The sequence below is a fragment of the Mustelus asterias genome, chromosome 15, assembly GCF_964213995.1.
Source record: "Mustelus asterias chromosome 15, sMusAst1.hap1.1, whole genome shotgun sequence".
Taxonomy (NCBI): Eukaryota; Metazoa; Chordata; class Chondrichthyes; order Carcharhiniformes; family Triakidae; genus Mustelus; species Mustelus asterias.
The window spans coordinates 50410665-50433800 of NC_135815.1; the positions used below are offsets into that span (position 1 = coordinate 50410665).

The window sequence follows — 23136 nt, forward strand, 5'->3', positions numbered from 1 at the left end:
TTTCCAGTCTGCACGACCCATCTTCAGACGTGTAGAGGGAAAAACCTGCTTAATCTTGGCTAAAGAAAAAAGCAGATCGATCAGAAGTCTATCATCGGAATAGATGTGATGGAGATGGAGAAGTTGGGAGAATGGAATCCTTACAGAAAGCAGGGTGCGAGGAGTTGTAGTCAAGGTAGCTGTGGGAGTTGGTGGGCTTGTAATAAATATTGGTGGTTGATCTATCACCAGAAATGGAGACAAAGAAGTCATGGAAGGGAATTATCAGAGATGGACCATGTGAAGGTGAGGGAGATGGAAATTTGATGTTAAATCAATACATTTTTCCAGGTCCAGACGAGAGCATGAAGCATCACCAATTTAATCACTGATGAAATGGAAAAAGAATTGCGGCGGCAGGACTGAGAAGGACTGGAACAAGAAATTCCACTTATTTGTAGGAAGCAAGACAAGTTGAAGGAGAAATTGTTGAATGACAGAACAAGTTCAGGCAGGCGGAAGAGAGCTCCAACGAATCACTGTTCCATCTTTTCCACTTCCTCTTGTATATAATCACAGTCTTCCCTCTCTTTAGTTCTGAAGGGTCATGTGGACTTGAAACATTAACTAAGTTTTCTCTTCCTGTAGATGCTGCCAGATTTGCTGAGTTTTTCCAACTTTCTCTGTTTTGTTTCAGATTCCAGCATCTGCAGTATTTTACTGTTTTAATATTTACATTTGGTGTTACTGCAAAGCAAACTGAAGTTTAATGTACTCACTGCTACTCTTCTTAGCTGTCTGACCATCTTCAAGAGAGTTAGAACCCACGGAAGAGCTATCTTGACTATCCTGATGAGGCAGTTGAAGGAATCCATCACTTGATTCTGACCTGGTTGGGGTGCTTGTCAGAGATTTAATGCGTTCTCTGTTTCCTTCCTTTTTGTGCTTTATTAACTTTTTCATTTTTATTGCAATCCAATTCCCTCGTCTAGAAAAAAGGAACAAATCTCCTCATCAACTGTTGCTATACACTGATGTTGAAAAATAGAATTGTCTCTTCACATTATGACCTGTGTTTTTCTAATATTTTTCAACTGAAGTATATACCTGATTAGAAGAGCAATGATCAAAATATTATCACAAGTACAAAGTGCAATTTGGTAATTTTTATACGCATGGTTAAAATGTACTTTAATGAAACGAGAATCAATTGAAACTACACATTTCTACAATGGAGTATTTCACTTATTTTCAATAAATTTTGTTCATACCTTCGAGGGGGTGAAGGTTCATAGAATTTATACTGATCCATAATCTTCTCTTCTAGTTTCTCCTTCTGTCGTCGAAGTTCATTCAGTTTATCACTTTGGGTTAAGAGAGCAAGCTAAAATGATCATGTGTTTTAATTATTTGTACACAAAGGTTCAAAGCAAGTTCTTTTGATGTGTTCAAAGGACTTCACTTGTTTCTCTTTTCCAAAGCAATGCTGTAGCCATATTCATCTTGACCACCAATCAACACCCTTCTCTCTTATGATATAAACAGTTATGCTCATTTCAAATTTGGCATTTTAGTATTTGCCCTGATGAGTGCAGGATGAAAAGCTTCATGTCTCACTTTTCCAAAATATTCAAAGTTCTGTACGGCATATAAAATTAATTCTATTGCCCTGCTCTAGCGTAGCACTGTAGCTTCCTCTGGTTCAAATATTCATCTTATTTTACCCTTAAAAAGATGCAATGATCTCCACTTCAACCATTTCCTGTGGCAAATCTTTCCATTCTCCAATAGCTTCTGTAAGTTCTGTCTAGAGGGCTCTTCGATCCTCATGATGATTTCAACACTATGCTGCCCTCTGTTTTGTCAATGATTCTATTGACCAGTGATCATATTAAACAACATTTGCTCTATTTATAAGTATCTGAAGACTCATGTGATTTAATGAACATTTTAGTAGATAGTCCAGACTTAAGGAAATTATGGATTGCATAAATACATTGAAGACAACAGTGCAAGGAATCTGTCTTACTTTTCATTCCTGTTGACAAGATAATGGAATAATGTATCCCTTTCAGTGTGGCAAGGGGGCAGTGGTTTTAATTATCACATTGAAAGTATTGTGTCTCTTTCTACTTACATATACTGTCTTTGCTCCACATGGAACAGATCCTTACTTTCCATGCTCTGTTCCAACAATGACTTGTTGTGCAGCATTAATGTTTGGATCTGGTCTAGCAAATGTCGGTTTTCTTCTTCAAGATTCCCTTTTAATTGACTCAGGAGCTGCACAAAAACCAAAACATGCTGTAATACATTTGAAAATTATAGGACAAAAAATTTTCAGACATACCCCTTCAACATATGAAAAGGCTAAAAAAATGGCTGTATTATTGACTTTAAAAACCTCCCAATTGTAAAGTGACAAATGGTCAAACAAGAGATACCATCTGAATTCTTGTCTGTAGCTCAAAAACTGATCATGGAAAAGTAAAATTTGGCCGTTATTTTACGTTTCAAGTCGATATCAATTCCTCCATTGAAATTATCAGTTTCATCACTGTAATTTTACTGAAATGCATTTTACAAGTGTGGGACAAAAAAAAATGACCAGAGTACCTTTTTTTCGGAGGGGGTGGTGGGGAAGCATTGTTGTGAGCAGACTTCAACGAAAACATCTAATGATTCTCCTTGGTGGCTTTAACAGGCAAATTAACAGGCATTTAAGATATGGAAAACTGTTGTACTTAATTGTTCTCAGATACCTGAAAATAAGACAATTTGTTTTCTGAGCCCTCTAATGATACCATAGTGCCTCATCTTGTGGGAGAGTGTGGCAAAATTAAATACCATCAAATCTTAGAAAGTGCTTCTCCGTCAAAATTTGACTGGCAATTTACCAAGTCATTTTCCATTTTCAGAAACTTTGGGCATTACCAGTGACTCAATGTCTCGCCTCTGAGTCTAAAAGGCATGGGCTCATAGACTTGAGCGCATAATCCTGGGCAACTTCAGTGCAGTTCTGAGGAATTAGAAGTGCTTACCTTTTAGCTAAGACATTAAACCATAGATCCAATTGCTCCCTCTGGTGGATATAAAAATCTTATTACCCTTGGAAAACGAACTGTCAAATTCTCCTGTACAACATTGGTTGGGTGCAGAACACATGCAAGAAAATGGCTAACAGCTAGAAGTTGTTGGTCAGTGTTGGAACTAATAATAAAAGTGAAAGGATTGAGGTCCAACGAACAAAAGTTTCAGGAGCAGGGGAGGAAGTAAAAGAGCAAACCTTTAAATTAGTAATATCTGGATTATTCTCAGTGCCATCTGATAATGAATTTAGGAGCGGTAAGACCCAGCAGTGAGATAAAATAGGAAGAGTTGAAGAAAAATTAGTTTTTACAGGACGGGCTTCAGATTCCCGGGGCACTGGAATCAATCCTGAGGTAGAAGGGGACCTGTTCAAGATGGGAGGGTTACACCTCAATAGGGCTGGAACCAATGTCCTTGTGGGAGCTGAACTAGTGCTGTGGGGAAAAGACTTTATAATGATCTAGTAGGAGAAGGAGCAAGGGAATGGAGCATTAAAGTGCACAGAGGACTGGGATAGAAAAACAGCACTAAGGAGTAGTTCCGAAATAGGAGAATCAGACATGGGGAATATGAGGCAGATTAGGATCAATTTAGAGTGCCTGTGGATGAATACCCAGAGTATGTAGATAAGGATGATGATTTGCAGGTACAAGTAGCTATATGGGATTATGATATAGTGGCAAAATCAAGACCTGGTTTACACAAAGGGAGGAATAGGAACTTAGACTACAATATATTCTAAAAAACAGGAAAAAAAGGGGTGATGGGAGGCTTGATCAAAGTTACAGTTACAGCACCAGAAGGGAATTATGTACTTGAGGGTTCAAAGAAAAAATCTATTTGTTAGAATTAGGGAACAATGTTAAGCTACTTAATGCTGCTGGATGTTTACTGTAGGAAATCAAATAATGGAAAGGAGATAGCGGAGTCAATTTGCAAGTGAAATGCACAAAGATGCCTGAACTCTAGAGTACTGATAATCAGGGATTTAAAACATTCTACTATAGATGGAAAAATAACAATATAATGGGCAAAGGGGGGGGGGAAGGAATTATGAAATGTTCAAAAGAGGGCTTTTTTAAAATCAATATGTTGCCACCTCAGTAAGGAAAGATTTTGTACTTTTTCTAATTCAGAGGAATTAAATAAAGCAAGACACGCATATTTCAGTCAGAGAGCATTTAGGACATGCTGATTACAATATTAAGTTCAAAGTGGATATATAAAAATACAAGGAAAAATCAAATATTTATTTTAAAGATGTAAAGATGAGAGGGGTTAATTTCAGTGAGTTGAAAAGGAGTGTGGCCCAGGTGGATGGGAATCAAAGTTTGGCAGGTAATACAGTAAATAAGCAACAGGAATCTTTCAAAGACTATACATTTCCAGAAGAGTCAAAGGATGGGTGTCCTAAGTTAGAGCTCCCAGTCTGACTAAACATATAGGGCATGATCTTATGATCTCACCCCGTCCATCGTTTAGCAAGGTGAGGTGGTAAGATAACATGTGAAGCAAAATTTCAGAAAAGCGCTCGGTTTTTACGCCAGTTCTAACTTTACCAGCCACTTTTTCAGGGCCTGAACAGCTTTGTGTCCAAAGTGGGCAAAGCACTATTTGCATGCATTTCAACATAATAGTGAGTGCGTCACGCAATCATTCCCCTTTACTTATGTTAATCACCTCGTTGGTCAGAAGTCACACCTGTGAGAATTACAGCTGCACAATATAAGTGAGTTTCAGGCGCAGCAGTGATGAAAGTGAATGAGGTGAGCACCAACCTCCGGGGTGTGGAGGGGTGTCTCAACCATGGCCATGGTGCGTGATATTTGAATGGATGCAGTGACTTAGAGGGAGCTTATTAGTCTGGGGGTCCTGCAATCTGAAAACTTATAATTAATGAAGGTTCATTGCTGTTAAAACCATTGGCTGTGGCCTTTTCATGCTTGTAGCTCAATTATGAGGGCAATGAGAGGAAGCACCGATTCTCCTCTGGGCTGCCACTGGGAAGCTGCCTCCAAGTTGTTACTGGCCTCAAGACTCAACAGGGGAGTGGTCCCATGCTGGTGAAAATGGTATTGATGTATGAAAATGTCCCCCCAGTGGGGTATTAATTGGCATATCTCCTCCATAGCGGATTGCGATTCCCTTGGCAGACCACCACTGGGGAGACGCATCTGGAGGCAGGACAGCATATGGGAGCATCCTGAAGGGGTTTTCAGTTTATTTCCTGGCATCCTCTGACCTTTATGTACACTAGCAGTATAAAGCAGGAAGCATAAATCATCCACAGAAAATGAAATAAAGCTTGGGAAATACAATTGGGATTCACAGAGAAAGATAAGAAAAGCAGACAGGAAAAGAAAGAAAAACACCTTTATAGGTCTTCAGCATTAACACTAATCTTGTGAGGGATGAGAGTCTCAACATTTAAAAAAATTAATGTAGGGCTGGAGTGGTTGTTACTTGCCATGTGATTAAAAATTCACTTGGTCCTGAATGCACCAGCCCTAACTTGTTCTGCTGACTTTAGTGCAGAACTAGCGAGTAAGTAACCATTGAAACCATTTCATTCAGTGAGGACTGCAAAAGCAAATCTTTGGATGAGAGGTATCACTCATAGCAACTTCCAGATACCTAAACTCTTTTTCAAACCATTTCATGGGAGGAGTGTGCAGTTAGCAAGGCGGATTTGTTGCTCATCCCTATTTGCTCTTCAGAAGGTGGTGATACGAGCATACAAAATAGGAGTAGGCCATTCAGCCCATTGAGCCTGCTCTGCCATTCATGAAGATCATAGCTGATCTGTTAGTGTTTCAAAATCCACATTCTCATCTATCTCCATTAACCTGGATTTGTTTTCCTTCTTCTGCATTTCTGGGTCAAGGGTGCTGGTAAGCAACAAGGGCAAGAAATTTAAAAAAAATGCAACTTCCTACTGGCAAACTAAGCAAGTAGGGTCCAGGCAGCAGTGCCCAAGTACCCGGTTGGGGGAGGTTGAACAGGAGCTACAGAGCTCACACACAGCAAGTGAGGAGAACAAAGCCCAGCTAGTAACCACAGTAGGGTGTTTAAATCGTGGAAATTCGTTTAATTCCTCCAACTATCAAGTACTGCATAGGTCCCCCAAACATGAGGAAAATTGCGGGTCACCTTGGGGCCGTAAGCTCTGATGATGGGTGTCATTTAAGAGAAATGCTTTCTCCCGGATGGTGTCAACATTCTTGGATGTTGTTGGAGCTGTATGTATCTAAGCAAATCACTCCTGACTTGTGCCTTGTAGATTGTGGACAGGCTTTGGGAAGTCAGGTGGTGAGTCACTCACCACAAAATTTTGAGCCTCTGACTTGCTCTTGTAGCCACAGTATTTCTTTGGCGAGTCCAGTTCAGCTTCTGGCCAATGGTAAACAGATTGTTAATAGTGGGAGATTCAGTGATGGTAATGCCATTGAATGTTATGGGGTGGTGGTTAGCTTCTCTCTTGTTGGAGATGGTCAATGCCTGGTGCAAATTTTACTCATCACTTGTCAGTCCAAGCCTTGATATTGTTCAATATCCTAGCTATTGTTGCATTTGAACATGGGTTGCTTCAGTATCTGAGGAGTCGTGAATAGTGCTGAACAGTGAACATCCCCTCTTATGACCTTATGATGGAAGGTCATTGATGAAGCAGCTGAAGATGTTTGGACCTAGGACATTACCCTAAGGAACTCCTGTAATAATGTCCTGGAACTGAGATGATTGACCTCCAATGACCACAACCATCTTCCATTGTGCCAACTTTGACTTCAACCAGTGCAGGATTTCACCAAATGGATTCCACATCCTGATCTCCAGAACCAAGGTCATCATTAACTATTGCACCAATGCTATTCTTGATCAGTAGTGCTACTTCATGCTCCCCTCTCCCACCTATTCACCTTTGCCCAGCTTCCTGTTCTTCTTGTATTTTATATATCCCTCAATATTCAAGACCTAATCCTTGCCATCCTGCTGCCACCTCTACATAATGTCCATCAGTTCATACCGATTTACCTTAATGTGCGCTATTTAATTTAATGTTATGAATGCTACGCACATTCAGATACAGAGCCTATAGTTTTGTTTTTTGTGATCTTTGTAACATCTTGATTGTTGGTGTATTCTTAGGTTTTTTTTCTCTGACGTTTCCTGCCATTCTCTTACCCCCATTTCCCATATTACTATTTTGCTGCACTCTACCTCTTGATTTGCTACATCTACCCAAGCTTGATCCCTCAACCTCCTTAATAAAAACAAAGTACTGCGGTTGCTGGAATCTGAAACCAAAAGAGAAAATGCTGAAAAATCTCAGCAGATCTGGCAGAACCTGTAAGGAGAGAAAAGAGCTGACATTTCCAGTCCACATGACTCTTCATCAAAGCTGAGCTCAAGTCCACATACCTGTTGGCTCTCATAACCTTTGACACTTGTCCGTCAAAAATCCATCTAACTCAACCTTGAATATATTCAATGATCCAATCTCTACAGCTTCCGGGGAAGAGAATTCCACAGACTAACAACCCTCAGAAAAAAATTCCTCTTCATCTCCATCTTAAATGGGAGATATCTTAATTTTTAAACTGTGTCCTCTAGTTCGAGATGCTCCCATAAGAGGAATTATCCCCTCAGTATCCACCCTGTCAGGTCCTTCAGGATCTTTAATGTAACTATAAGATCACCTCTCATTCTTGTGAACTCCAATGGGTATAGGCTGAAATTGTTCAATCTTTCCTCATAAGATCACCCCTTCATTCCAGGAATCAATCTCATGAACCTTCTCTGAACTGCTTCCAAAGCAAAAATATCCCTCAAGTAAGGAGATCAAACTGTATTCAGTACTCTTGGCACAGTCTCACCAAAACTTCCTTCCTTCTTTGTGATTCACATACAAGGACACCCAGATCCCTGTAGTCTCTCTCAATTTAAATAATATTCTGCCTTTTCTATTCTTCCTGCCAGTGTGGACAACCTCACATTTTTCCACATTAGATGCATCTGCCATATGTTTGCCCACTCACTTAACCTATTTATATCCCTTTGCAGTCTGTGTATCCTTCTCACAACTTGCACACCCACTTATCTTTGTGTCGTCAGTGAATGTGGCGACAATGACGTTGGCTCCTACATCCAAGTCATCAATGTAGATCGTAAATATTTGGAAAGCCCAACACCAATCTCGTGGCACTCCACGAGTTACAATTTGCCAACCTAAAAATAATCAATTTATTCCAACTGTTTTGTTTGATAACCAATCCTCCAGTAGTAACCTTTTATATGGCAGCATTCCAAATTCCTTTTCAAAATACCAATACACCACATCTATGGGTTGCCCTTTATCCATCCTGCTTGCTACATCCTCAAAGATTTGTAATAAATTTGTCAAACATGATTTTCCTTTCACAAAACCATGTTGACTCTGCCCAATTGTATTATGATTTTTTAAATGTTTTGCCACTACCTTTTTAATAATGGATCCAAGCATTTTCCCTTGCCTATAGGTTCCCTGCTTTCTGCTTCCCACCTTCAGTGATGTTACATTTGCCATTTTCCATTCCACTGTGACAGTTCCAAAATCCAGGGAATTTTGGAAGACTACAATCAATGCCACTTTTGTTAAGATCCTAGGATACAGGCCATCAGGTGCAGGGGACTTGTCAGCTTTTAGTCCCTTTATTTTTCCGAGTACTTTTTTTCTCTAGTGATTGTGATTGCTTTAAGTTCGTCCCTCCATTATGTCTCCTGCTTGTCCATATTTTTGAGTATCAAATTTCATCCAAGATTTGATACAGTTTAGGTTACTTTAATTCCATCATGCTACACAAGTGAATTGGGAGGTGATGCACTTCAGCAGAAGGGATAGGGAGAGGCAATACAGATTAAATAGCACAGTTTTATTCAGGCTCAGCATAATTTTATTGCTTTTGTACTTTTATGAAGCCCAAGATCCAATGCTTTGCTAACTATTTTGTCAATATATTCTGCCACCTTCAATGATCGATGAACATGAATACCCAGCTCCCTCTGTCCCTGTACACATTTTCTAATTCTGTCATTTAGCTGTGGCCTCGCCTACTGCATCCAGTCATGGGTGGAACAGCACGAAGATTAGTTTCACATGAAGCCAAAAGCTAGTTTCCCAATGGCGGGATGAACTTTGGGAATCAAGTTCTCATTGCTTTAAAGGCCGGTTGAGATTCCTGGCGACTGATTTCTGGAAGCCCTTTTGCATGCATTAGCAAGTCATGCATGCTCATTAAAAGGCCACCTGGCTTGAATCAAGTTCCCCACCAGCGAGTAACTAGAACGTTTACTTTTACAATTATACTAAGTGGCGTGCAACTGGTGAGGTACAATTCTTTCCAGATTTATGAGTTGCAGCTGCATTGTCCACTTTGGGGAGCGTCTGTGAATGCCAGCCTATGCTGGGGACTGGTTGGTGGCAGTCCAAGCTGTGTGGAGATAACCAAGGAAGGGAGGAAGAGTTAGCAGGGAAGGATGGAGCAATGGCCTGGTAAAGGCAGAAAGGATATTGCAGGCTGTCCGGGTGCCTTATAAATAAGGTGCTCGGATCTTCAACCCGATGAAGTAATGAGACTTCTTGCGTGCCATAGCCGTGAGAATTGGCAAGCACTTTGCACATGCATATGCAAATATGCAAAGAGCTGAACAGTACAAGACTGCATGTGGTCAACAATCCCACCACCCACTAGCGAAAATCATTTTCCATTTCCCCACGGAACAGAACATTCCAGACATAGTCACCACACTTAGGCAAGTTATAGGGGGTGCAGAGGAAATTTAACAGAATGGTTCCTGGGATAATGGATTTTAACTACAAGGTTGCAGAAGCTGCGGGTTATTCTCCTTGGAGCAGAGGAGATTGGCAAGCGATTTGATAGAGGTGCATCAGATTATGACAGGTTAGATAAGATGGAATAAGAAAAGCAGTTATCATTTGCGAATGAGACAAAGACCAGAGAACAAGATTTTGGACAAGAGATGCTGGGGTGGGGGGGGGGAAATCTGTGTTCTTTAGGGCACAGAAAGAGGCCATTTGGCACACTGAGTCAGTGCTAGCTGGAGCAATCCAGTCAGTCCTACTCCTCTGCTCGATCACTGTAGTCCTGCACATTTATTTCCTTCAAATGCTCATCCAGTTTCCTTTTGAAATCATTGATTGTTTCCCCCTTCTACCACCATTGTGGGCAATATGGTCTAGATCATTACCACTTACTGTATAAAGAAAGCTTCTTCACATTCACCCTGCATCTTTTGCCCAAAATCTTAAACCTACGTCCCTTAGTATTTGTACCATCAGCTGAGTGGGAAGAACATTCTGACAGCGAGTGATAACGAATGTAAACTCATTAATTACCAAGATTCCGTGAATTTCAAAAAGAAATTGGAACTTCTGTGCTGTAATCACTATGACTCTTAAGAGATTAAAAAACAGCCTCACTGGAGAAAACATATGGACCTGCAACATACTAAAAAAATAGTTTTTGGTGCACTCCTGAAACTCTTCCCCACAATAGTGTACCTTCTCCTATCTTCTTTAGAGTAGCTGAAAAAACACATTATTACAACTCCATTAATGGAGAAAACCTCACTAAAATACTTTCAAATCTCATCCTTAATTTCTTAACATTCTTTATGTTGTAACAATTGCACCTCATCTGTTTTTTTTTAAATTTGGTCTTGGTTGAAGTGTTAAATAATGGAATACATTTTAACAGATAAATTTTGGTATGTTCCATTTAAACCATAATTTTTCACAGGGATGGGAAGTTGTGTATACCAAAGCTGGTTTTTTAATCCCTATCCTTGCCATCTGATTATGAAAGCTTAAGGAATTTGCACCCACCTCACATTGATTATTTAGTTTAGTGGAAGTGATATCCAACTGTTGATACCGTTCCTTCAGGCTTGCAAACTCAGCTTCCAATCGTGTATGCTCTAGCTTGGCACCATTCAGTAAACTTTTTAGATTTTTATGGTCCAACTGCAATCCTTCATTCTCCTTTAACAAGTGGTTGTATATTTGGTTCAATCTTCAAACAGAGAAATAAATACTTAATTTCTTGTAGAGCTATCTTTTTGTAAACTATAAGGCAAAAAGTAGAACATAACACAAAGTCAAATATCATAAAGTACCCTTTATCCCAAAGATACTTCCTCCAAAAACCCTTGTTTTAATTTTAACAGCTTATTTCTAACTCTTCACGCTGATGGTCAGTTTAACAAGTGATTTTAACTATAAAGTCTTGAGTCAGAAGGTTGTGGATTCAGGCTTTTCCCCAGGGTTTGTGTACATGATGCAGCATAACACGTCAAAATAACAATAAAGGAGTGTTACATTTTCTGAAATATTGTTTTTGAACCAAAATATTTTGACAGGATAGATACTGGTCTCCTCTGTCTGGAGAATTTAGAACAAGGGGCATAGTTTCAAGAAAATATTTATGATTGTGATGAGGAGAAACTCCTTCAGTCAAAGGATTGTGAATCTTTGGAATTCTCTATTCGAGGGGCTGTGAACGTGCCATCATTGAATATATTTAAGGCCAAGAGAGACAGATATTTGGTCCTTCAAGGAAGCAAGGGGATCAGATGAAAGTGGAGTTGAAGCCCAAGATCGGCCGTGATCATATTGAATGGCGGAATAGGTTCGACAGGTTGTATAGTCTTTCCTGCTCTCTTGATTTAGGTGCATGGTAAAATTCCATAACACCATTTGAAGTGGAGGATCAGTGAGCTTCTTTTGATGTCCTGACTAACATGACCTTGCACCACCACCTCATCTTAATCACTTACATGCTGGAACTTTCTCCCTAAAGGCCTCCAATCTCCACTTCAATTTCCACCCCAAATCCATGAGTTAATCACTTTCCCTAATAGCATATTATCCCTTCCCTTACCTGTAAATATCCCTATCATGCATACTCATACAGCAGACAGGAGTGGAATTTATGCTGTACCAGAGTTCCCACTCCACTCCCTATCTCTGGCGTGCCCTGCAACAATTGAAATATGAGTGGACCCATCTGGGGACAAAGTCCTGCCTCCAAGAGCTGCTGGCCACTCAAATATTTGACAGCTCTCTAGTCCCAGCTGATACTGCATCCAGACCCCAGTGAAGACTATTGATGGAGCCAGACACTGAGGTAAGGTGGGGCAAAGGACTTCAATGGACCCAGGGGGCCAAATGTAGCCCACTTTTGCTCACCACAAGCCCTAGCAGTGAAAAAGGCTGGGCTTCACACTTGGTCCTGGCCTCTGCCCATCATGGGAAAAATTTCAGCGGTGTCGGAAGAGACCCTTAAGTGGCCATTAATGGTCATTCAAGGGCCTCAATTGGCCCACTGACAGGTGGGCCAGCCGATGCCTCCTCTGCCATGCATGAAATTGCAGCAGGACGGGTAGGTGTTGGGAATGGCAGGCTGTTACTGCACCCAATTTTACGCCTTTGCATATCTGCCAACCCACCAGGGGCAGTGAAAAGTTTAACCCATGTTTTTTAAGTTTAAGTTTTTTAAGTTTATTTATTAGTGTCACAAGTAGGCTTACATTAGCACTGCAATGAAGTTACTGTGAAAATCCCCTAGTCACCACACTCCGGCACCTGTTCGAGAGAACACCGAGGGAGAATTTAGCATGGCCAATGCACTTAACCAGCATGTCTTTCGGGCTGTGGGAGGAAACCAGAGCACCCAGAGAAAATCCACGCAAACACGGGGAGAATGTGCAGACTCCGCAGACAGTGACCCAAGCCGGGCCTCTGGCGCTGTGAGGCAGCAGTGCTTTCCACTGTGCCACCAGGCTATGTATTACTCTTCCAGTTATACATTCCAGCTTTTAAATTCTTTTGCCACACTGTCTAAACATTGAATATAACGAAAGGTAATATATCTTCCCTGCCCTAAATGAACTTAGTACTCCAGATCAATGACCAAAACTCTTTATTACTGAAACATCGCTTACACTCTTTTGTATTCCAATCCTCTTGAGATCAAAAGTCAAAATTCCATTTGTCTTTTTGATTACATTTTTGGATCTGTGCACTAGGTTCAAAGATGAAATGGGGAGGGTACAGGCTCAACATGTTCCCTCTAGGGTAATAAGAAAGTGTATTAAACCCAGAGAACCATGGATGATCAGAGACATTCAGGATACAATAAGAAGGAAAAGAGAGACTTTTAACAAGGATAAGCGGAGTAAGTCTGCGGAGGTATTAGTGGAGTACAGAAAGTGCAGGATGGAGCTTAAGAAATCAATTAGGAGAGCAAAGAGGGAACATAAGAAAGCTCTGGCTGGTAAAAGTAGGGAAAATCCTAAGATATCCTATAAGTATACCAATGGGAAGATGATAACCAGGGAAAGAATAGGACCCATTAAGGACAAAGGGGGAAATCTGTGGGTGGAGGCAGAGGACATTGGTAGGGTGTTAAACGAATATTTCATATCTATCTTCACCCATGAGAATGAAATGGTACTTATGTAACTCGGGGAAAGAGACCGAGAGGCTCCAGAGGAAATTATCATAGTGAGTGACAAGGTATTGGAGGTATTGGCGGGCTTAAAAGTTAACAAATCTCCAGGTCTGGATGAATTGTGTCCCAGGCTGTTGTGGGAGGCAATGGAGGAAATTGCAGGGGCTCTGACCCAAATTTTTAATTCCTCCCTGGCCACCGGGGAAGTGCCAGAGGACTGGAGAACAACTAATGTGGTCCCACTGTTTAAGAAAGGTTGTAGAGACAAGCCAGGGAACTACAGACGAGTGAGTCTCACGTCTGTGGTTGGGAAACTACTAGAGAAGATTCTGAAGGAGAGAATCTATCTCCATTTGGAGAGGCAAGGTTTGATCAGGGATCGTCAGCATGGTTTTGTCAGCGGGAAGTCATGCCTAACAAATTTGACTGAATTTTTTTCGCATGAAACCTAGTGTGTGGATGAGGGTAGTGTGGTTGATGTAGTTTACGTGGATTTCAGCAAAGCATTTGACAAAGTGCAAGAGACCCAGCAAGGTGGCAAATGCACATGGAATACAGGGTGATCTGGTAAGGTGGATTCATAATTGGCTTAGCGGTGGGAGACAGAGGATGATGACGGATGGCTGCCATAGTCACTGGAGGCCAGTGACCAGTGGAGCACCACAGAGATCTGTGCTGGGTCCCCTATTGTTCGTCATTTATATAAATGACATAGATGACTATGTGGGGGGTAGGATCAGTAAGTTTGCCGATGACACAAAGATTGGCCAAGTGGTTAACAGTGACGTTGTGTGTCTTGGGTTACAGGAAGATATAGATGAGATGGTTAAAAGGGCAGATAAGTGGCAGATGGAATTTAACCCTGAAAAGTGTGAGGTGATACACTTCGGAAGGAGTAATTTGAAAAGGAAGTATACTATGAAAGGTCTGACACTAAGAAGGTCCGAAGAACAAAGCGACCTGCGTGTGTTTGTCCATAGATCTCTGAAGGCAGAAAGGCAGGTTAAAAGGGTGGTGAAAAAGGCATATGGCACACTCGCCTTTATCAATTGGGATATAGATTACAAAAGCAGAGAGGTCATGACAGAATTGTACAGAACTTTGGTGAAGCCACAGCTGGAGTACTGTGTGCAGTTCTGGTCGCCACATTACAGGAAGGACGTGAACAGACTGGAAGGGGTGCAGGGGAAATTCACCAGGATGTTGCCCAAGATGAAACATTTAAGTTATAAAAAAGAGGTTGGATAGGCTTGGGTTGTTTTCTCTGGAGCAGAGAAGACTGAGGAGCAACCTGATCGAGGTGTTCAAAACTATAAGGGGCATGGACAAGGTGGATAGGGAGCAGCTGTTCTCCTTAGTTGAATAGTCAGTTAGAAGAGGACACAAGTTAAAAGGGGTGGGAGGTTTAGGGGGGATTTGAGGAAAACATTTTTACCCAGACGATGGTGACTGTCTGGAATGCAATGCCTGGGAGGGTGGTGGAGGCAGGATGCCTCACATCCTTTAAAAAGTACCTGGATGAGTACTTGGCATGCCATAACATTCAAGGCTATGGGCCAAGTACTGGCAAGTGGGATTAAGTGGGCAGGTCAAGGCCTTTCCAGCATCGGTGCAAATTCAATGGGCCGAAGGGCCCCTTCTGCACTGTAGGATTCTGTGATAGGTTTTCATGACTTGTGCACACTAACATCTAAATCCCTTGCTCCTATTCTCTCAGCATTAAGAAGCGTGGATAGCCTTGCTCTTGCAAACTAAAATATGCAAATTAAAACTCCTACTCAAAATCCTTGTTTTAGTTGCCACTGACAAGCACAATCATTTAGATTTGGATAAACTCCAAGGGTGATTCAGCTACCTGAAAAGTAGTTTGTGTTTAATTAGCCAAGCAAATATTAGAACACAGATACAATTGCATTTGGCAGACTTAACTGTCTCCGATCAGACAAAATGGAACAATGCTGAGTGACATTAAAAAAGTTTGAATTATATAGAATTTACAGCAGAGAAGCAGGTTATTTGGTCTAAATGATTTATGCTAGTGTTTATGCTCCTCAGGTCTCTTTCCTCTCTACTTCATCTAACCCTGTGTATTCTTCTATTCCTTTCTCCCCATGCATTTTATCGAGCTTCTTCCTATGCAACTCAATAACTCCAAGTGGTATTTAATTTAAACATTCTCTGGGTAAAAGAAGTTACTTCTGAATTCTTTATATTTATGATGCCTAGTTTTAGATTCTCCACGCATAGAATTGTTTCTATCAAACCTCAGCACTATTTTAAAGACTTCTATCAGTTCATCCCTGAAGAAGAGTCCTAACAGTTCTTCATGATGGTTCTAACCTCTCAGTTCTGGTAGTGTTCTTGTTATTTTCATTTGCACGTTCTCCAGTGCCAGTAACTCAGACTACAGGACATCACAGGAAATGATCAGTGAGTGGAGCTATAATTGGAAAAGGACACCAATATGCAAAATTTCCAGCAACTCCACCAACCTCTCATTTTCATTACGAAGTTTCTGGTACTCATGCATCATAGAGTCATGTTCTTCAACCTCATGGTGTATTTTCTCCTGTTCTTTTTTCAAAATTGTCTCCAATTCCTCCAGCTGGGCCTTTTGCTTCAATAGCTCATTATACCTGCACACACAATTTAACTGGAGTCAAAGTTTTCATCAATGGGAAAAGAAATACATTCTATACCAAATTAGAGAATGCATATGGTATTTTAAAAGAACTATATCATGTAAAGTTTTAAAAAAATCTTCCGCATGCAACAGCATACTAGTACAGAAACAGAGTGGGAATGTAAAGATCTACATATTTATGGACTGAAAGCACAAAGCATCAAAGTGCTTATTCTCCTGACCTGTCATAAAGATATTATTAGATTGCTTGAATGAGCCTCTTTTTCACAGAGGGTCGTGGGCGAGTGGAATCGGCTGCTATCAGTGGTGGTAGAGGCAAACTCAATAGGGTCTTTTAAAAGACTCCTGGATGAGTACATGGGACTTAATAGGATGGAGGGTTATAGGTAGGCCTAAAAGGTAGGGTTATGTTCGGCACAACTTGTGGGGCCGAAGGGCCTGTTTTGTGCTGTAGTTTTTCTGTTTCTATATGTTGCATAGTAGTAATCACACTCCTGTCCTCAAGCTCCTTTCCAGTTCCCTCCACATGAAAATTTTGCTTCAAAGGGGAAATAGATGGGGATGGAGATTGCAGTTACAATCCACAGAAAACATTTGTCTTAAAATCAAAATATAAACAAACACCAAACTTCACTTAAGTGCGGAACCTCTCAGTTAAATCATCTCTCAGGAGCAGCACCGTGGCACAGTGGTTAGCACTGCTGCCTCACAGCGCCAGGGACCTGGGTTCAATTCCTGGTTAAGGTCACTGTGCAGAATCCGCATGTTCTCCCCATGTCTGCGTGGGTTTCCTCCGGGTGCTCCGGTTTCCTCCCACAGTCTGAAAGACGTGCTGGTTAGGTGCATTGGCCATGCTAAATTCTCCCTCAGTGTACCCGAAAAAGCACAGGAGGGTGCCGACTAGGGGATTTTCACAGTAACTTCATTGCAATGTTAATGTAAGCCTACTTGTGACAATAATAAATAAAAATAAAATTAATTGTGGTTTTTCAAAATTTTCGCAAGAGATGATCATTTCGTAACAATATTTGGTTTCAAAAGATAGTGTGATTTTTCCATTAGCCATCACAAATATCAATGACACTATCAATCTCATGATTGGCATTTCTGTTGTACCTAAATTTATTATGTTCGAACGTGAAAAATGTCACATATGACCAGCTACAAGTATCTAGGTGGAATTACGAGGGATCTCAAAGTTGTATTCTCCAACTAGCTTTGGAAATTATTGCAGAAGTTGGCCATCAATGCAAAAAAGAAGAGTTCCAGTAATGAGAACGAGCAGTAAACTGAGAAATGCCTCATAATTTTTAAGATGAATTCCATAGAGAAAAAAACTTGACTGTTAATTACAGTTCTCGTTACCACTTAAAGTCTCTCAGTTCTGTGGAAGCAGCCATGCAACAAACATGAAAATAGACTTTTAAAAAAAAACTTTTTTCAAATTTTAAAAGTCTTTAGAAGTTAATTTTGTTTTAATTGTCAAATATAATCGGTCAACAATGAACATTTTTAGAAATAGGAGATTTAATGACAACAGAGAATACGGAAACTGGAGATTTGCCAGATACCTAGCTCATGTTACACTGCTTGGTCAGATATCAGTAATACTATGTTCTGCACAGTGTAAAAAAAAGTTGCCAAAGATATACATCCACAACCAACTATAATTAGGCCATCTACATGGTTAAAATAAAATTCAACTTTTATTAGAAGGTTCAAAATCTGATTGATTGCTTGTATAAAAGAGTTCTGGATAGAGCTGCTACTTTCTAGCTATCCAAATCTGGAGAAAAGGATGGCAACAAGAAGAGGAAAACAAGAGGTGAACGACATATGGGGTAGAAAGAGGAATACAATGGAAAAGTTAAAGTGGAAAGAGAGCAGGAAGGGAAGAGAGAGAGGGGAGAGGGAATCTAAGAAAGGGAGGGTAAGAGAGGGGGAGCCAAATCGAGAAAGGGAAGGGTATGGGAGAGGTGGGAGGAAAGAACAAAAGGCAGCAGGGATGAGAACAGGAGGATGAAGAGGTTGGGGGGAGGGGGTGATGAATGGGAGAGAGCAGGGAAGATTAACGATCGAATGCATAGCTCATGGAAGAAGAGAAAAGGCTTATTTTAATATTCCTCCCCCACCCCCCAAAAGCTTCCATCCTGTCATTGTACACATTGGTGCAAATGACGTAGATAGGAAGAGCAGGGGGATCCTACGAGAGCAATTCAGGGAGTTGGGAAATAGGCTAAAAAGTAGGGCCTCCAGGGTGGCCATCTCTGGGCTGCTGCCAATGCCTTGTGCCAGTGAGGCTAAGAATAGGAAGTTAGTACAATTGAATGCTTGGCTAAAGGACTGGTCCAGGAGGGAGGGCTTCATTTTCCTAGATCAATGGGAAGTTTTCAGGAGAGGATGGCACCTGTACAAGAAGGACGGATCACAACTAAGTTGGAAGGGCACGAATATCCTGGCTGGGAGTTTTGCTAGTGCAGTTCGGGGGGGGTTTAAACTAGTATGGCAGGGGGGTGGGGATCAAAATATTAGGTCTACAAGTGTAGAGGCTGGGGACGAGCTTGGGGCTGGGACAAGGCTGGCAAAGAAGAAGAGCACTCTGGGGGAGGATGGCCTCACTGGGCCTGGAGGTCTGGAGTGCTTATACTTCAATGCAAGGAGCGTAGCAGGTAAGACAGACGAACTTAGGGCCTTAATGCTCACGAGGAATTTGGATGTGGTTGCGGTGACAGAGACTTGGTTGAAAGAGGGACAGGACTGGCAGCTGAATATTCCGGGGTACAAGTGTTTTAGGTGAGACAGAGGAGGGGCCAAAAGAGGTGGGGGAGTAGCAGTATTAGTTGGAGAGCATATTACAGCAGTGCAGAGGGAGGACAATTCAGAGGGGTCGTGTAACGAGTCACTCTGGGTGGAGCTTAGAAACAGGAAGGGCGCAGTCACTATGTTGGGGGTGTACTACAGGCCCCCCAACAGCCCAAGGGAAGTGGAAGAACGGATATGTCAGGAGATACTGGATAGGGGCAGGAAAAATAGGGTTGTTGTAGTGGGGGACTTCAATTTCCCTGGTATAGACTGGAAATCGCTGAGAGCAGGGTCTCTGAATGGGGAGGAATTTGTAAAATGCGTACAGGAGGGTTCTTTGGAACAATATGTAGATAGCCCGACTAGAGAGGGGGCTATACTGGACCTCGTACTGGGGAATGAGCCCGGTCAGGTCTTCAAAGTTTCGGTAGGGGAACATGTGGCAAATAGTGACCACAATTCTGTTAGCTTTAGGATAGTGATGGAAAAGGATGAGTGGTGTCCCAAGGGTAAGGTGTTGGATTGGGGGAAAGCTAACTTTAGTGGGATTAGACAGAAATTGGCAGCTCTTGATTGGGAGAGGCTGTTTGAGGGTAAATCCACATCTGGCATGTGGGAGTCTTTTAAGGAACAGTTGTTAGGGCTACAGGACAGGCATATGCCTGTAAAAAAGGATAGGAAGGGTAGGATTAGAGAACCGTGGATAACCAGGGAAATTGAGGGACTGGTCAAAAAGAAAAGAGAGGCGTATGTTAGGTCCAGGCAGCTAAAAACGGAGGGAGCTCTGGAGGAGTACAAAGAAAGTAGGAAAGAACTCAAACGGGGAATTAGAAGAGCAAAAAGGGGTCACGAAATGTTCTTGGCAGACAGGATTAAGGAGAATCCCAAGGCATTTTATTCATACGTTAGGAACAAAAGGGTTGTCAGGGGAAAAATCGGACCTCTCAGGGACAAAAGTGGGGAATTATGCTTGGAGCCCAAAGTAGTAGGGGAGATCCTAAATGAATACTTTGCGTCGGTATTCACAAAGGAGAGGGATGTGTTGACTGGGAGTGTCTCGGAGGGGAGTATTGAACCGTTGGAGAAAATCTCCATTACAAAGGAGGAAGTGTTAGGTTTGTTAGAGAATATAAAGACTGACAAATCCCCAGGGCCTGATGGAATCTATCCAAGGCTGCTCAGGGAGATGAGAGATGAAATCGCTGGGCCTCTGACGCAAATCTTTGTCTCGTCACTGGACGCAGGTGAGGTCCCAGAGGATAGCTAATGTGGTCCCGTTATTTAAGAAGGGTAGGAAGGATAACCCGGGTAATTATAGGTCGGTGAGCTTGACGTCCGTGGTGGGGAAGTTGTTGGAGAAGATTCTTAGAGATAGGATGTATGCACATTTAGAAAGGAATAAACTCATTAACGATAGTCAGCATGGTTTTGTGAGAGGGAGGTCATGCCTCACTAACCTGATGGAGTTTTTTGAAGAAGTGACCAAAATGGTTGACGAGGGAAGGGCCGTGGATGTCGTCTATATGGACTTTAGTAAAGCGTTTGACAAAGTCCCTCATGGTAGGCTGGTGAAAAAGGTTGGATCTCATGTGATAAAGGGGGAGGTGGCTAGATAGGTGGAGAACTGGCTTGGTCACAGAAGGCAGAGGGTGGTAGTGGAAAGGTCTTTTTCCGGCTGGAGGCCTGTGACTAGTGGTGTTCCGCAGGGCTCTGTATTGGGACCTCTGCTGTTTGTGATTTATATTAATGATCTGGAAGAAGGTATAACTGGGGTGATCAGTAAGTTTGCGGATGACACAAAATTGGCAGGACTTGCAGATAGTGAGGAGCATTGTCAGAAGCTACAGAAGGATATAGATAGGCTGGAAATTTGGGCAAAGAAATGGCAGATGGAGTTCAATCCTGATAAATGCGAAGTGATGCATTTTGGTAGAAATAATGTAGGGAGGAGCTATACGATAAATGGCAGAACCATAAAGGGTGTAGATACGCAGAGGGACCTGGGTGTGCAAGTCCACAGATCCTTGAAAGTGACGTCACAGGTGGAGAAGGTGGTGAAGAAGGCATATGGCATGCTTGCCTTTATAGGACTGGGCATATAGAGTATAAAAGTTGGGGTCTGATGTTGCAGATGTATAGAATGTTGGTTCGTCCGCATTTGGAATTCTGCGTCCAGTTCTGGTCGCCACACTACCAGAAGGACGTGGAGGCTTTGGAGAGAGTACAGAGGAGGTTTACCAGGATGTTGCCTGGCATGGAGGGGCTTAGTTATGAGGAGAGATTGGGTAAACTGGGGTTGTTCTCCCTGGAAAGACGGAGGATGAGGGGAGACTTAATAGAGGTGTATAAAATTATGAAAGGCATAGATAGGGTGAACGGTGGGAAGCTTTTCCCCAGGTCAGTGGTGACTGACGTTCACGAGGGGTCATAGGTTCAAGGTAAAGGGGGGGAAGTTTAACATAGATATCAGAAGGATATATTTTACACAGAGGGTGGTGGGGGCCTGGAATGCGCTGCCAGGCAAGGTGATGGAGGCGGACACACTGGGAACGTTTAAGACTTATCTAGACAGCCATATGAACGGAGTGGGAATGGAGGGATACAAAAGAATGGTCTAGTTTGGACCAGGGAGCGGCGCGGGCTTGGAGGGCCGAAGGGTCTGTTCCTGTGCTGTATTGTTCTTTGTTCTTTCTCAAGTCTCCTCTATTCACTTCTTTCTCTCCTGTCTTCCTTGGCTCCTCTCACCCTCCACTCACCAAATTTATTCTTTTCGCTTTTCCATGCTAACCCACTCTCCTATTCTCCCATTTGTCACTTTCTCCTCTTCACTTCTTCCACCTTCTCCATCTCCCTTGAACCCAGCTTCTCCACTAGTCTCTTCTTCCCTTAGTCCAACCTCCTCTCCTTTGTTGATCTCTCCCTTCACTGCCCCCCAACTTCTTGCTCATCCCCTTCCCTTCCTCTTCTCTACTACTTTCGTCTGTTCTAAATGTTCCCTTCTTTACCCTCCTTTTCCATTGTTGTAATTTCCTGTCCAACCCTCATCTAAACTGAAGACTTAAAAAAAAGATTAAAAACTTCGAAAGTCAGTTTAATCCTTATGATGCAGAAGCTTAGTCAGAAATATTGAACCATAACATCCAGCTCCAGGGTGTCGTGTCGGGGAGGTACCCCAAAGATGACTAAGGAACACCCACTCCCCAGAAATTCCCGGGTAGGATGTACATAGCAAATGTTTGGGAAGTGCAAACTTTCCATTGGTAATTGTCCTGCACTGGAAACCATCCGGAAATGCAATTTAAATCGCAAACTTTGAATGGTTCCTACTGTCTTACATAAATAGTCAGAAAAAGTTAGAAGAATTAAAATCAATTCTAGCTTCTGAGCAACTATTATATATGATTTGGAGATACCGGTGTTGGACTGGGGTGGGCACAGTAAGAAGTCTCACGACACCAGGTTAAAGTCCAACAGGTTTATTTGGAATCACGAGCTTTCGGAGCGCTGGTCCTTCATCAGGTGAGTGGAGATAGGTTCACAAACATGGCATATATAGGTGAAGACACAATTGCAAGATAAATACAGATTGGAATGTGAAGAATGGTTGGAATGTGAGTCTTCACAGGTGATCAAGTCTTTACAGGCACAAACAGTGTGCGTGGAGAGAGGGATAATCACAGGTTAAAGAGGTGTGAATTGTCTCAAGCCAAGACAGTAAGTAGGATTATGCAAACCCGGGCAGTATGGTGGGGGGGTTACAAGTAGTGCGGCATGAACCCAAGATCCCAGTTGAGGCCGTCCTCACGCATGCAGAACTTAGCTACCAATTTCTGCTCAGTGATTGTGTGTTGTCGTGTGTCTTGAAGGCTGCCTTGGAGAATGCTCACCTGAAGATCGGAGACTGAATGCCCTTGACTGCTGAAGCGCTCCCCGACTGGAAGGGAACACTCCTGGTTGGCAATTCATCATGGTGTCCGTTCATCCGTTGTCATAGCGTCTGCATGTTCTCGCTGATGTACCATGCCTCGGGACATCCTTTCCTGCAGCGTAAGAGGTAGACAATGTTGGCCGAGTTGCATGAGTATGTGCCATATACTTGGTGGGTGGTGTTCT

The 23136-nt window shown here is 42.1% G+C and overlaps 1 protein-coding gene across 1 annotated transcript in view; it reads right to left on the minus strand.

The window, feature by feature from the left end:
- ccdc88ab (coiled-coil and HOOK domain protein 88ab) overlaps positions 1–23136 on the minus strand; it is a 266369-nt gene that overhangs the window by 48611 nt on the left and 194622 nt on the right. Inside the window, exons 21-25 of the mRNA XM_078229887.1 lie at positions 16070–16213; positions 10952–11138; positions 2117–2262; positions 1251–1343; positions 759–967 (exon numbers count right to left, since the gene is read on the minus strand). Coding sequence (XP_078086013.1) covers positions 759–967; positions 1251–1343; positions 2117–2262; positions 10952–11138; positions 16070–16213 — 779 coding nt within the window. The remainder of the gene's footprint in view (positions 1–758; positions 968–1250; positions 1344–2116; positions 2263–10951; positions 11139–16069; positions 16214–23136) is intronic.